General features: G+C 37.8%; 1 protein-coding gene across 2 annotated transcripts in view; it reads right to left on the reverse strand.

Moving 5' to 3' along the window:
• Nucleotides 1-16164, reverse strand: part of MERTK (MER proto-oncogene, tyrosine kinase) — a 132389-nt gene that overhangs the window by 52815 nt on the left and 63410 nt on the right. For both annotated transcript variants that reach the window (XM_072634677.1, XM_072634676.1), the window contains exons 5-6: nucleotides 13371-13457; nucleotides 6430-6545 (exon numbers count right to left, since the gene is read on the reverse strand). In XM_072634677.1, the coding sequence (XP_072490778.1) occupies nucleotides 6430-6545; nucleotides 13371-13457 (203 nt within the window). The remainder of the gene's footprint in view (nucleotides 1-6429; nucleotides 6546-13370; nucleotides 13458-16164) is intronic.

A 16164-nucleotide genomic window follows, 5' to 3' on the forward strand; every position in this document is an offset into this window, starting at 1 on the left:
TTGCAATGACCAATCAGGATTCCAGAGGAGTGATGATGATGCATTTTACCTACCTAATGAAAGAGATGATGGGTCCAAGATGCAGAATAAAAGATACATTTTTTGGATATAGCCAATATAGGAATTAGTTTTTCTTGACTATGTATGTATGTGTTATCAGGGTTTTGTTTTTGTATTCTATTGGGGGTACAGAGGTGTCTTGGAAGGTAAGGGGAGTCAAGGATAGGGTAGCAAAAAGAAAGAAAGAAAAGGGGATCACTGAAGCACCTTTTTTTCAATGCACCAAAGAAAACTTAAAGATCAGAAAAACAAAGCAGACAGTTTTGAATGTCACATGTTGAATTTATTATATAGTTAAAAGAAAAAGCAAGTGGCACATAATATAAATATTCAGTTTCATGACAATCCTCTGCTTCTGTTATACCATGTATATTAAAATGTCTATTTTATTTGGTGTTTGCTAAGTTTAGAACAAAATAAAAATGTTAATTAAAAAAGAAAATAACAATAAAAATAGATAAATTCAGATTAACTATAATGTAGTAGATGCAGGGTTTAGAGGCAGAAATATGTGGGTTCCAATACTGCATCAGATATTAGCTATAGAATCCACACAAGTCATCTCTCCTATCTGCACATCAGTTTCCTTATCTGTAAAATAAGGAGTTTGGGCATAATTGCCTCTATGGTCCTTAGAACTCTAAAGCTATGATCCTCTGATCCTATGACCATTACTGGTCCAGGAAAAGAGACGATAAAGCACACTTCCTGACTCCCAGCAAGAGAGGGAGATGAGGTGTGAGAAGTGTGGCTAATGCAGTCACACACAATAAATGTATTGGTTGGATTCTGCCTCTTTTTCTTTTCTACAAAGGATGGTTCGGTAAGAGTGCGAAAAGCTATATCAGGAAATTATTCTAGTGCAAAAAAGTCATCGATAAGACATTGATACTTTTTAAAAAGTGAATGGTAAAAAATTTACTCCACTAAAGGCTAATTTCAATAATCCCAGAACCAACACCAAAAACTGGGCATGACTACTAACTTCTCCCTCAGCTTTCCAACTGACCCAGTTAGTGAGGGTAAGCTACTTTGTCTCTACAATTTGATAGAAATGATACTTAACTTAATAAAGATGATTCAGTGGCTCCCTACTGCCTTCTAAGATAAAATACAAACTCATCTATCTGGCATTCTTTAAATGACTTTACCCTTCATAATTTGGCTCCAGCTTATGTCCCCAGGCTAATTATCCATTAACCTTCATGTATTCTATGTGCCAGCTAAACCATCCTACTTCCTGTTAACCTGTCTCGGTGTTTAGCCCTCATGATTAGAATGCTCTCCTTCCTCCTATTCATCTCTAGGAAGGTCTAGCTCCCTTCAAGGCTCAGTTCAAGGACCATCTCCTACAAGAGACCTTTTCTGGTTCCCCTGGTTGTTAGTGCTCCCTCCAATTACTCTGCTTTTATTTTGAATATCTTTTTCATCTTCTTACCTGTGCTTATGTTGTAATCTGTTTCCCATGCCCACCTCACATAAACTCTAAGTTTTTTGAGGACAAGGACTGCCTTGTTCAGGGGTGGGGGAACCTGTGACCTTGAGGCCACCATGTGGCCCTCTAGGTCCTCAAGTGAGGCCCTTTGACTGAATCCAGAGTTCACAGAACACATCCCCTTAATAAAAAGATTTGCTCTGTAAAACTTGGACTCAGTCAAAAAGCCACATCCAAGGACCTAGAAAGCTACATGTGGCCTCATGGGTTCCCCACCCCTGCTCTTATTTTTGTCTCCGAATCCTCAGCACCTAGAACAATGCCTAGCACATAATTAGAGCTTAATAAATGCTTACCTAATTATTGAAATAAGCTATTCTTTTACTAACAGGGAAGCAACATTAAAAGGGAAGCAATATTATTTATTTACTACTTCCCAGACTAACAGTGCTATGATAAATTCATGATATTGTCTTCTTAATTTATCTGTGGTTAAAAGAAAATGGTACTGGATTCCTGAAAGATGCCAAAAATACTTTGCAGATATGGGAAAACATTTAGAATAATAGATGAAAGGAAACTTAGATATCATCTAGTTCAATCCCCTCATTTCAGAGATAAGAAAACTGAGGCTCAGAGAAGTAAGTGCCTTGACCAATGTCACATAGGTAGCAAATCACAACCACAACTGGGCAGCTATGTGGTGGAGTGGATAGACTGCTGGGCCTGGAATCAGGAAGAGCTGAGTCCAAATTTAGCCTCAGACACTTAATGGCTGTGTGACCCTGAACAAGTCACTTAATTCAACACTCTCAGTTTATTCATCTGTAAAATGAGGATATAAATCGCACCTACCTCCCGGGATGATTGTGAGGATCAAAGGAGATAATGATTGCGAAGTGCTTGGCACAGTGCCTGGCAGAGAGTAAATGCCATATAAATGTTAGTTGTTATTATTAATCAGGCTCTGAATCCAGGCCCTTGACTCTAAATCCAGTATTTTTTTCCCTATATCACAATTCTTCTACTTCTCTGCTCCTTCCTAGAGTGACCCCCTAAACCACAGCTGCAGCTCTGAATTTGTGTGCCAGGAATAGGAAGGATAAGAGGACCCACCACTCTGTTGCAAGGAGACAGAAATATGTAGCTAGGAAGGCCATCACATGAAAGGGAACTGGTTGAAGAAGGGGTGACGCTCATTCCAGTGTGCCATCTGGTGGCTTCCTATTTCATTATTTAACTTAATTTAATATTTAATTATTCTTGCCAAGGAGAAGCCAGGTTCTATTGTTTCTGTGCTGTCAAATGACTGCAATTGCTGTCAATACCCTCTTAATTCTATAGCTTGGGACAAAGCCCCAATCACCTTGCCCTAGTTATGCTTTCCCTGAACAAAATATTTCATCGGAGTTCATATCTAAATTTGCTACTGCTGTACTCATGAGCTTTCAGATGTCAAAGGTTCTTGATGGTACCTACTCTGCAGCATGTCCAATTGTCCCAGCTTCTACTTGGCAGCCATATACTATAATACTCTAGGGGGATTTTAAAGTCATATAACTTATTCCTCTTATTCATGTCGTAATTCCTGTATAGAGTGTAAAATATCATTATTCTTACTATAGAATATCTAAATCTTATTCTTACTTTAGAATATCTAAATCCAGGCCAAACTACTGTCAATATACATTTTGGGGATTCCAAATGCCCTCTGTAATAAGGAAAAAACAATTAGAGCTGGACCTTTCAGGAGAGGGAAGAGTAAAGTCGCTTCTCATGGCTGGTAGTGTTTATAAGCTTTGGGTTTCACCCTATGACTCATGCTCACATCAGATTATACAAAGCTGCCAAAACTTCATCAGTTTATACTGACAAGCTATTGGAAGGAGCCATAAGAAATCATGTGCGTTTATCCCGTGGGGATTCCTGGCACTTGCTAGGAATTGTATTTTGTTTTGGGGCTTTAAAGGCTGTACCTACTTCCTGATGACCAAGCATCAAAAACTAAATCAAAGGAAACTTCTTTGTCCCTCCACCTCCCACTCTCATTTCCTGAGCTGCTTTTTCAGACACATATTTTTGCACAAAGGGAGGGATTCGGGAGAACGCTATACGGGATTACAAGGATCCTATAAGCCTCTCCTGATAACATGCCAGGGAAAGAAAAGATAGGAAATTTCAAGAGCTGCATGGTGCAATTAAAAACCAGAAATGAAAGATGTGGCCCAAGCACACTATATCTTTCATATGCAAGGGCAAAGGGAAACACAAGGGTGTGTCTTCCTAGTGTTTTTATTTGAATCTCATCCAAAACATTCATTTGTTAACAAGTCATAATCTAAAAGTGTAGTCAATTGGACAAACCCCTCAAAACCATACCTGGTTTCTATAAGAATAAGAACACACTATTATAATATAGCATGAGAATATGGTAGGTCCAGTGAAGCCAACTCGATTTAAACTTTAAGCAGAAAAGAAGAGGTCTAGAACAGGTGGTCAGAATGGATGGTGGGGGCACCATGGATTCATAAAGTCATGTAGGATCTTATTTAGCACTATATAGCGTTAGATGCTAAGGATAATTTTCAGTGGTGTGGTTGGCATCATTGTCATGTTGCAAGCAAAACTATGAGGCAGATGACTTTTGTTTTTGGAGATCTCTCTGCTTCCCCCTCCAGGGCCAGAGCCCTCAGATTATTAAAATTCTCTTCCCTCCCCTGCCAAGTCCTAGTCTCTCATAACAGTAAGTACAGCCATAACTGACATTCATATACCATTTTATAATTTGAAAAATACTTTACATACATAATATATCTGACCCTCATGTGAGGTAATTATAATAGGCATGACTATCTTTATTTTACAGATGAGAAAATTGAGATTCAGAGAAGTTAAATGACTTGCAACTTGGTCACACAAGCTATTATCCTAGGCTGAATTTGCACCCAGATCTTCCTAATTCCAAGTTCAGTCCTCTACTACAACACAGTTACATGCAAAGTTCCCACTTTGCAAATTACCTCCCCACAACAGAATTTTAATTCTTTTAGTGCATTTGACTCCTTTCCTTTTATCCCTGTACGCACTTAACCACTCACCTTAGTCATGTTAGAATAATAGGGATCAGGAATCTAGTTCTTAATTTCTGAAAAATGCTCAGCCCTTATTATAAAAGAGACTTAGAGGCATGTTGGTGAGTCACAAATAACTGGTAGTTTGTTTTTTTAAGAAGAAATTTATTTATTTATAAAATGGAAAAGTGAACTTTTCCTCACTTTACAAGTGTAATATGTATGATAATATCATTTTATTAAAGTATAGTGCTTTCAGCTCCTTGAAGAAAAGTCCAACATAAACACAAGGTGAAGCTAGTGCTGGAAGTCTGTGCAATGTAAATTCCTACTATTGAACAGTTTTAGTAGGTTTAAAAATTAAGTACACCAAGAGTTAGGAGAAAATATTTCACTAAATTAAATGGCTCCAGTCTACCTTTCCAGGCTTATTTCATATCATTCCCCTTCTATGTATCAGCCAAAATGGCCTATTTGCTATTACCAAAAGTTTGTACTCCAACTCACAACTCCATGCTTTAGCATGGGCTATCTCCCAAGCCTAGAATGCCCTCCCCCTTTGCCTTTTAGAATGCCAGCTTCCTTCAAAGCTAAGGTCTTACGCCACCTTTATGCGAAGTCTTTCTAGATCCCCTTAGTTGTTGGGATTCAAGTTTTCTCCCAAAACTATTGCATTAATATTTATATACACAAATGCCACATTAATATATACATATGTGTGTATGTGTATTAATATACATTCCTGTCCAGTAAATACATAGGCTTCTCAAGGGCAAGAGTGTTTTTCTTAATTTTGTCTTTGTACCCCCAGCACCTAGACACATTGTTTAGCACACAGTGAGTACTACATGCTTTTTGGACTGGACTAGATTAGAAGTTGACTTATCTTAACAAATGCTACCATCTTGTTACCCTTCCTGGCAAAGCCTCTTTAAAGCAGCTGTTAGAAAAAAGTAGAAGAAACTATGTAGAAAAACAAATTCCATTTGGCACTGGGAATGCAACACCAGGGTGTCGACACTCATAGAATTCAACGGAAACCATGGTACTAATGTCAGCTTTAGTTGACATTATGGTTGGTCTTGTTCAGAAAACTGAATGAAGACATTTCAATTTATTTTCATCAATCTCAGGATCATTATGTAAATAAGATCTTCATACCAGCGAGATGAAAATAGAGAAGGGCTTCCTTCAAGTGGAAGATATGTCCATAGCGAGACCACTGAATCAGCTGAATAGGTAACATTGGTTTATATTAGAAGATAGATATTTTCTCAGGGTGAAGAGCCAGGAGAAAACATGGAATAATGGAGAGAATTCTGGATCTATTATCAGGAAGACCTGGGTTCAATTACTGCTTCAAATATTTACTAACTATATGATCCTAGGCAAGTCATTTAACCTCTTTGTTAATTTCCTCATCTGTAAGATGGAACTAATAATGGTTGTTGTGAGGATCAAATGAGATAATGTATATAAAGTGATCTACAAACTTTAAGGGGTAGCAAGGTGGCACAGTGGATAGAGTATTGGGCCTGGAGCTAGGAATACCTGAGTTCAAATCTGGTCTCAGACACTTACTAGCTGTGTGACCCTGGGTAAGTCACTAAACCCTGTTTGTCTCAATTTTTCTCATCTGTGAAATGAGTTGGAGAAGGAAATGGCAAACCACTCCAGTATCTTTGCCAAGAAAACCCCAAATGGGGCCACTAAGAGTCAGACATTGCTGAAAACAACTGAATAACAAGAATTCAACCCTTAAGAAGTAATGAGATACTGTCTATGAGGGCAATAAATCATAGATGGCCTTTCTAAGAGAGAAAAAAAGTCCAGAATTCCAAAGTTTGCAGGGCTGACACTTACATGAATACTGCAATTGACAAAAGGAGAAAAACCATCAAAGCCTGGCACCCATGATATCAGGAGGGTATGTGCAGTCCTGTTCTTGATGCTGACTTCACTTGGTGCAGAGGGAATGGCTAAGGGAAAAGACAAAAATTAGAAAATATCTCAATGACAACAAGTAAATATCCAAGTCCTTCAAAAGCATGTGTCTTCAGAGAGGTAGGGAATTACTAGAAAAAATATCATATACAGAGTCAGATAAAGAGAGCTTTTAGCTATCTTTAGCTTCATACATGCACATTTTTCTGTCTTATAAAAAGGCATAATCTAGCTGATATGAAAGTAAATCACATCAATAAAATGCATTTTTTTAAAAATATGTCAATAACATAGTCATTCTCAAGTCTCCTGGTGTTTCATATGGGGAAAAATAACAATTCATACTTTGGAAAAGGAATATTTAATTCAAAGTATTCATTAATTACCTACTTCCTATTTGCAGGTACCATATTGGTCACAAGGGATGCAAAGATATATCTGATAAGTCTGCTCTCCAAGAGCTGATGACCTTACTGATAGACCAAGAACTACCATAAACTCAATAAAAATTTCCAGCTACAAAGAAATAGTGCCTAGTGGCAGAGGAATAGTCATGCATAACATTCTAATGAAAATTTAAGGTGGATCTGAAATCTGGTAATTTGCTCTCTGAAACACAAAAGAATTTTACCTGATATAGAAACAGGTATAAACTTGTAGCTCTACCTGCAGATGGGCACATATGAATAGTTGTCAGCTTTCTTATCTCAATTGTATGTACATCTATTCTCTAAATGTAAACAAAGTTTGAAGATCTGGAACTTTTTTCCCAAAGTTCAGTGGAGATTCTGGCATCAGTGGAGGGAAAGAGAGAGAGAGAGAGAGAGAGAGAGAGAGAGAGAGAGAGAGAAAGGGAATGGAGGGGAGGGGTGAGGAAGGGAGGGGAAGGGAGGGGAGGGGAGAGAGAAAGCTAGCTAGTCATAATAGCAAAGATTTAGAACTCAAAGGGACCTTAGACCTCCTTCAATTGCATCATTTCAGACATAGAATCTGAGACCCAAATGTCTGTGTCACAAAAGTAATAAATGACCAGGATTCAAATGTAGTTCCTCTGACTATATCTACCAATCTTTCCACTACACCACTTAAACAGAGTCAAGGTTCCCTCCCTAGAAAAATCTCATCCCTTTTTCAGCTCTTCTATAATCACAGCCCTTAAGTCTCCCAGGTATGCCTAGTAAGAAGTCAAAAGTGTTTGTTTTTAGAACATTTATTGCTGGACTAAGCACATAATAAAAATTCACATTGATACAGTGCCTTAATGCTTATGAAGCATTTTTCATCACAAATCTGTGAGGCATTTTACAGATAAGGAAACAGACCTAAGGAGGCTACAACACTTGCCCATGATTATACAGTCAGTAAGTATAAGAACTGGATCTCAAACCCACGTCTGACTTCAAATTGCAAAGGTTTTTCAAAGGGCTCTATTTAAAGTCTTATAAACAACCACCTACAAAAATGAATCAGTCCTTGAGCCCTTGCATCAGAAAAGCACAGAGTTAGGTAAAATCAACATTATATTTGACTAACACAACATGAAGTAGAATTCACCCTAAACAACTGAGTGATATATTATTTGCAAAGCTATCCTAAATCATTCAGCTTTGAAGTACTTGAACAGTTATTGGCTTTTATAGCTGAAGGTGCATAACTTACAAATGCTACTTATTTCAGATTTAAAAAAAAAATCTAGAATATTTGAATATTGTAAATTTTATATCTTTATATCTCCCCCGCCATGGAGTCACTCTCACTCATGAATTCTTGGAATTCCTAACATTTCTTATGCAAGTTATAATAATGGGATATGGAATGAAGGAAGGAAGGAAGTCATACAGTCCCTCTGCCATGAACTTTCAGTTTGATCCTTTTATATCAAACGAACCTTCCGACAGGGACCTTTAGAAACCTAGACTTCACTGGTTTGTTGAAACTAAAAGTATTAGAGTATCCTGCCCAGCACCCTTTAGTTACAGTATAGTAATAAATTATTCCTGATTTTTCTTAAATGTCATCTAAAGGTAAATTATACTAACTTAAAAGATAATAAACATTTACTTTTAATATAGTAAGCAAAATAATAAAAGGTAATAATCTAATTAAATTATAAGGTACCTATGCATCTTACCTTGGATAAGAGGTTTTACTGTCCCAGAACTCCAATTTTCTAGTGCCAATCTACCTTTTCTGGTTTATTATATATATTACTCCCCTTCATGTAGTCTTAGATCCAGCCAAACTAATTTTCTTGCTATGTTTCATTCCTAATACTCAACTAGGTGGTGCAGTGGATAGAGCTCTGGATCTAGAGTCAGAAAGACCTGAGTTCAAATTTGGCCTCAGACATTTAGTAACCTGGGCAAGTCACTTAAACTTGTTTGCCTCAGTTTCCTCATCTATAAAAATAAGCCGGAGAAGGAATGGCAAACTACTTTAGCATCTTTGCCAAAAAAATCCCCAAAAGGGTCACAAAGAGTCAGACATGATTGAAACAGCTGAACAAGAACAAAGAGCACTCCCAGCATTAGTGAGGATAAATTGTAAAGCACTTTGTAAACTTTAAAAAGCTATATTAATACTAGCTATCATCATCATCATCATTATTAAACTTCCTCTCCATATTGGTGATTTTGCATATGTAGTCCAGCATGCCTGGAATGCACTCCCTCCTCACTTCTACCTCCTAACAAAGCTTAGCTTAAGTACTTTCTTCTACATGAATCTTCTTCTGATCCCCTTTGCTACTAATGCCTCCCCTCAAAAAAATTAACTTGCATTTATTTTGCATAACCTTATTTAGGGCATATGTGAGAAACCAGGAGCAGAGTAGTACCTCAAATTAGTTATTCAGACACCTACTTATTCTCCAGCTTTACTTGCCCATACCAACATATATATATATATCCTCACACTGACAAACACGAGTTCCCACAGAAGAGCCAAAATCACAACACTACACTCAGATCCTCTCAGTGTCCTAAGAAGTAACCCTATTTGGGGTATACATTCCCCCTCCTCAACCCCTAGAGTACTTGAACCCTCACCAGCTTTGATTTAACTCATAATGATGACATATTAGATCTTAAACTTAACCATTTATTTAAAAATAAGGTGAAAACAATAGTAATAACCATAACAGGCACTCAAATAAAGCAAATGCAGTCATAAGAAATATATCAGAGTCCACACATAAACTTGGGTTATACTCTCCCACCAATTCAGTATCTGTGGAGGAGAATGGATATACACTTATAGAAACCTGGAAGAGGAACCTAGGTGCTAGAGATAACTGAAAACTGAACTTCAGGCCTTAGTGTTATTGAAACATTCAAGGAAATCTATACCACAGGAAGTTACTAAATGCTCCCCCCCTTCTATTCCTCCCTACTCTCTAGCTAGCAAACTGCTCTAAAACCGAACAAAGCCCTTACAAGCTTTTTCAACTCACAATAACTCTTAGAAGAGAGCTGAAAAAGCTTTACATTCTTAACTTAGCAATTTTCTTAAAGGTAAAAAACAGCAAAGTTTACTAGTCTGGCTCTCTCTGATTAATGGAGACAACCCCAAACAACAATCCACTTATCGATTCTGCATCATCCAATCAGCTAGTTGCAAACGTAACTCAGTAAAGATATTGGGTTGGAGCTCAGCAAAGCAAAAAAGATCAGCCAATTCTTTACGTACCAGAATGCTACCATGACCAATTAGCTTGGAGCAAAGTAGCTACAAAACTTGTCTTCCCCACTCTACTTTTCCTCTCAAGCCAAAAGTGGTAGGAGAGGACAAAACAATATGCATTTCTGGGAGGATTCACCTTTCTCACACTTCCATAGGACTGACACTGAAGCTTTTGTCTAAGTAGCTGGAATCTCTATTTCACCAACATGGAAGCTCATTGCGGACACCTGTCAGCTAACTACTCCACCTTCCACTTTCTTCACATAGCTGCCCTGCCTTTTTTTATAACCTCTTGCAGTGTGCTCAGTCTTTACTCATCAGGTTTTTCAGTCTTTATTTACTACTTTGAGTTTCCTCATAGACTCGCTTTTCACTTATGAGGTAAAAACTCACAACCCTTCCTTATGAAATTAATGGTTTATATTTAATCATCTCATTGACTCCAACCAGTTATTTGATTTTTTAGTTTGTGAGCTTAACCCACTTAGCCCTTAAAAACAGTTATATGCAAATGAGCTGCTGATGGATCATGATATCCTGTAGTTCCACCTGAAAAGGTTCAATTTAATAGTCTGTGCCTCTGACAATTACATTTCTTTATACTTGAATTTTAGCAGTTTTAGATAAAAGTTCTTTCTCTGACCCTTTTAAACCATCAAACTGTTTATCTTCAAAAGAAGTATAACTCTACATCAGCAGTGTCAAACTCAAAATCCAAGTGGATCCCCATGGGCTATATATTGACTTAGAAAATCACTACTTAACATTATCTATGTTTTATTGTTTTTTAATTTGTTTTGTTAAACATTTCCCAATTACATCTTAATCTGATTTAAGCTGCACTTTGGAATGTTAGGAAAAGGGGAGCTACATCTTTGATAACTCTGCTCTGCATTCTTTAAAAGATGATTTAAGCCTTTAGATTTATGACATAGTTCATTTTTTTGTCCCAAATTACTCACAGCCTACTTGAAAAACCTATATTTCTTTACATGAAGGGTTTGGTTTTTTCTTAGCAATTTTATTATACCAAAGATTTTCTTCCTACTCCTTTTATGCACCAAACTGATGAACTATGAAAGAAGCAATAGATTATACCTTCTGTGATGAAGCCACCCTGATGCCCTGGAGTATGAATGGAGGAGATTCACATAGATTAAGCCATAGTTCTAACCACACTGAAAATTCTACAGCCTGTTGATGCTACAGAGAAACCTGCTTAAGTTAATGGATCTTGTGGAACTTGAGCTCTGATACACAGTAGTCAGTGACCAGATGGTTCTACTTCTTCCTTCTACTTCCTAAGTGGAGACATTCCCCAAGGTGGGGATGCTCTCTCCTCTCTTTTCTCTACAGCCTCTCCCATTGCTTTCTCATCGCTGCCATAGTCTCAATGATTATTTCTAGAAGGATAACTCCTAAATCCATCCACATCCTTGATCATCCTCCTAAGCTGTAGATCCACATTTTACCCCCTACACATATCTATCTCAAAATACCACCAGCACCTTAAACTCAACATGTCCAAAACTGAACTCTTCATCTTCCTCTGAAATCTTCTCCTCCTAACTTCCTTTTTTTTCTATTAATGGTATCACCATTCTTCCAGTCATTCAGACGCAAAATCTTAGTCAGCTTCCTCACTGTCATCTATTTCTGTCATCACTCTTTCTATTCTCACTGCAACGAACTTCTTGCCTGCTATTGTCTAAGCCTCCCTGTCAGATATCCCTGTCTACAGGGATTCTTCCTACCCACAGGTGCCAGATTAGTTTTCCTAATTCATAACTCTGCTAACCTCACTCCTCTGCTGAAAACTCTCAACAGTTTTCCACTACCTGCCAAATAAAAATTAAAATTCCTTAGCCTGGCTTTCAAGGTCCTCAGCCTGATACCAACTTATCCAATCTTATCTCCTTCTACTTACCTACATCCAAAGTGAGAGGAATTTGGGGGTCCTAAAAATATGTTCACATAAACAGTTCTGGAAAGAATAATTTGTTGTATCCCTCCTTTTTATCCCCTTCTCCCACTATTCTACTTTGTGCCACGCTTTAGCATGGCTACCTGGCCTATCTGCCTATCCCTAGTCCTAGTTCTGACTTATGTCGATCTCTTATCTCTCCCTCCTAGACTATAAGCTGCTTGAGGTCAAGGATCAGGGGTTATCTCTGTATCTCCCTTAGAGACCTGCAAGATATGAAGAATAAGCTCTCAATAAATACTTGCTGAATTATCATAGAATCACAGAATGATAGAACTAGGAATTATGGGATACTGAGGGCTTAAATGACTTGCTTCAAATATAAATTGTTTTATGATTCTCTCTCCATCTTCTAGCCCAAAATAGTCTCTTCCTTCTCTGAGATCTTATACCATTTTGTGCTTCTCCATGTTGTATTAAATTTGTTAGTGTATTTGTATAGTTAGTTAATTAAATAGCTTTACAGTTATAACTAGAATCTGGGTTTCTTCTTCTGCAAAAAACTCTACAACATTCTGCCTCCAACTGAAAATGTCCAAGTTATATTGCTTCAGTCAAAATTACAAAGTTCTCAGGGGCAAGGTTCAATGGACTATGGCTGATTTTTAAAAACTTCCTCCTAATCTTACAAAGTACTACAAAAAGGGAAAACTCTTAATAAGCATGACAACTAATACATGTATGAGTGTGCATTTGTGAGAGTGAGAGATGATTTGCATAGAGATTCACTGAAAAGTAATTACTGACATTTGGACTTTCTTTTTCCTTTCAAATTTAAAATTTATGCAGCTTTGGTCCAGGGGTTATATACCCCAGGGTTGTATACTCCTATCTCCCTATAAATCTATGGGTGAACTGGAACCTGAGACAAGTGTTATCGTGGCTCAGTAGCCCAGGGGAGATGGAGGTGGGAGGTAGGGAAGGGAAACAGTGTAGAGGATTGAAAAGGGAGTAACTGACTCATTTTCTCCAACCCCTCCCCCCAACCTCAGGGCAAACCATTGGCTGCTCCCTTACTCAAGGGTTTGGTTTGCCCTGGCAAACAACACAAAGCCCATTCTACAAAGTCCTCAAAGAGCCTCTTCTAGGAATAAAGGTTGTTATTTTCCAATGTGGCCAGGGAGTAGGGTGTCCTCCCTACGCACCATAAGGCAATATGGGAAAACAAATACGTAATAGTACCTCTTCCACTTACCTTTTATATTAACCTGTCCTTCCTTGGATACAGTCAACCCTTTATCATTGTGAGCTTCACAACTAAATGTTGCTGGTTCAGCAAGACCTATGGGAGAAAGAAGGTCAAGGGGAATGAGCATCAGAGCTTTATCAACGTAGAACAGAAAAAGATCTTGGAGACTCTCTTGTCTCATTCCCTTAACAACAGCAAAGAAACAAATTATGGTTTATTATTCCAAATCCAAAACTCTGACTTTTTTTCTATTTTTATTTTTGAAGGGGTTCATTTTCTCAAAACCTAAAAAAAAACAAAGCTGGTTTTGAATGGCTTCTGGCTTTTAAAAGAAACTAGCCTCGAATGAAACATTGCTCTCAAGAAAAGGGCACTATTGGTCAAGTTCTGTTCTGAAGAACTTGTGCCAAAAATGGGAAGGAAATCTTGTACAGTCAGACCACTTGTGTTTCCCTGACGCTGCGCTTCTGAACAGATAGAATGAATAACAAAAATACTTTATTTTGGTTTCCAAATACTGAACGGAAGGGTGGGAGGTGCAGCTGAGGCCAGCATGAGCCCCCAGGCCACATGGTGTTCTGATAAAAGGACTGTGAAATAATGTTAAACTAGGAAAAACTCACAAGTCTCTTGAATTCATCAGAAAGAATCATTCTCTAGAACATATTATCTGTTTTACAGGGATACTGTGAGTGGAATGAGGTTTAAACAACAATGGTAGAAAATACTTTAGACCTCTAAGAAATGAGATGTTGCTGCATAAGCCCAAGGCTTGGCTCTGTGAAGGGGGTCTCACAGAAAGAATTTCACACAATGAGAATTTCTCAGCAGTTCAGAGTGCCACCATTTATTTAGAGATATGTCTTTACTTCTTTCTACTGTGCCCCTGAGAACTTCAGTGCACTTAATTAAGAGAAGAATAAAATGGGGACACTGATGATACATGACTTGTACTTTAGGAAGGATGTTGATAAACTGGAGCATGTCCCAAGGGTGGCAATCAGAAAGGTGAAGGGCTTTTCAGCAGGGCATGTTATAGTGGGGATTCCATTATGGTATAAGGTGGAAGTAGCTGACCTCCAAAATCCATCCCAACTCTGAGATTTCATGAGTCTTCTTTCTGACTTTAGCTATCTTTAAGGACTAGCTTTCAGAATATGAGTGGGAGGCACAAAGTTGCAGTACAGTTTCAAGAAATAAGTGGGTGGCTTTCTGGACAATAGAGAGACAAAAAGGTTGCAGTGGAAAGAAATCAGGCCAAACTGGCATAAAAGAAGGGCTATGCCAGTTTAGGAGATAAGAAAGTTGATTGTCAGTAGGCACCCAGGTCAGTGTTACTAAGTGTCACCTGCCCAAAGAGCTAAAAATATATCTAAGGAAAGTAGCAAGGGGAAAAAAATGGAGATCTGATGGACTTTGGCTTCTCATAGCCAAAGGAGTAGGAAAGGTTGCTACAAAATGTATGTGTGCTTATTTTTATGCTTACTTATAAGGCTGGCTTAGGTGTTAAAGAAGTTATCCACAAAGATAAGGCATTGGCAGAAAATTCCCTTCTCATTAGAGGAGCACCTTCCAGCAAAGGTGACACGGGAGTTATGCTAGAGAGGGGATTCCTTTTCAAGGAAAGTTATAGGCTGAACTAGAATACTAAACGGTCACTTCCAGACCCGAAATTCTGTGATTCCATAATATGAAAACATAGGGCTGGGTAAACATGGGAAAATAATTTAGATTTGGCAGAAAATAATTTTGTCTTCCTCTTTATTTTTATAAAATGTGCAGAAGATGAAAGCAATTTAAAGTTAAATGACACTGTCATGGGACAGGGGCAAAAATTCAGTTGTCTAGCATCAGATTTCAGAATTAAAAGGACTATCAAGGATTCTCTGGTCCTAAGAGTCCTAAGTGCCTTAAGGACTCACGACCAAGCATGCCTATTCCATGGCAGTGATTTCTAGAGTTTCACTGAGTATCCCATTCTATACCGCATATGATGCCATGATACAATTAAGAAATATTTATTTTTAATCTAAAATAAACCTTTTTTTTTAATATGCACATCCCTGTCCTCTTCTTTGTATCCTTTTGGAAAACACCTTCACAAGCAAAAACTAGGGCACTTTTGCAAAGAGAACCTCTGAAACAGTTTTAAGGAACATTCAGTAACAGGATGTCCCTGGACAATTGCTGAGGGAAGTCAAACAATGTTTTGTGCTTGTTTTTTTGGTTTCTTTTGTAAGCAAAGTTGGACCAATCCCGTAGGCTATAGATTAAGCAATCTTATTAATGACTCAGATAAACAATTCTCCACTTTTGTGCTAACATTAACTTTCCTATCAAAACAACCAATAAAGAAGAATTAATTTCTGTTTTGTTGTGACCTAGAACCTAAAAACATAAAAGATAGAACTGGAGGTCAAAAGAAGTTGATTACTTTCTAAAAAAAAAAATACAGTTTTAGATGTTTAAATGTGGATTATTTTGCTTTGTATGTTCTAAATTATGTCATTAGAGGGATAATCTCATGTTATATATGAAGATCAAAAACAAAGGTCTTTGGGGAGGAAAAGAGAAGAAACATTTATTAAGTGCCTCCCATGTGCCAGGTACTGTGCCAAGTGTTTTAAAAATATATCATTGGATCTTCTATTAACTCTGTGAAGAAAGTGCTGTTATGATCCCCATTTTCCTCACCCTTGGCCAGGAGTCTGAGATTGACAGAGGTTGTGATTTGCCACAGCTAGGAAGAATTTGAGGTAGGATTTGAACTGAGGTGTTCTTGACTCTAGATCTAATCCTC

Source organism: Notamacropus eugenii, chromosome 1, assembly GCF_028372415.1.
Source record: "Notamacropus eugenii isolate mMacEug1 chromosome 1, mMacEug1.pri_v2, whole genome shotgun sequence".
Lineage (NCBI taxonomy): Eukaryota > Metazoa > Chordata > Mammalia > Diprotodontia > Macropodidae > Notamacropus > Notamacropus eugenii.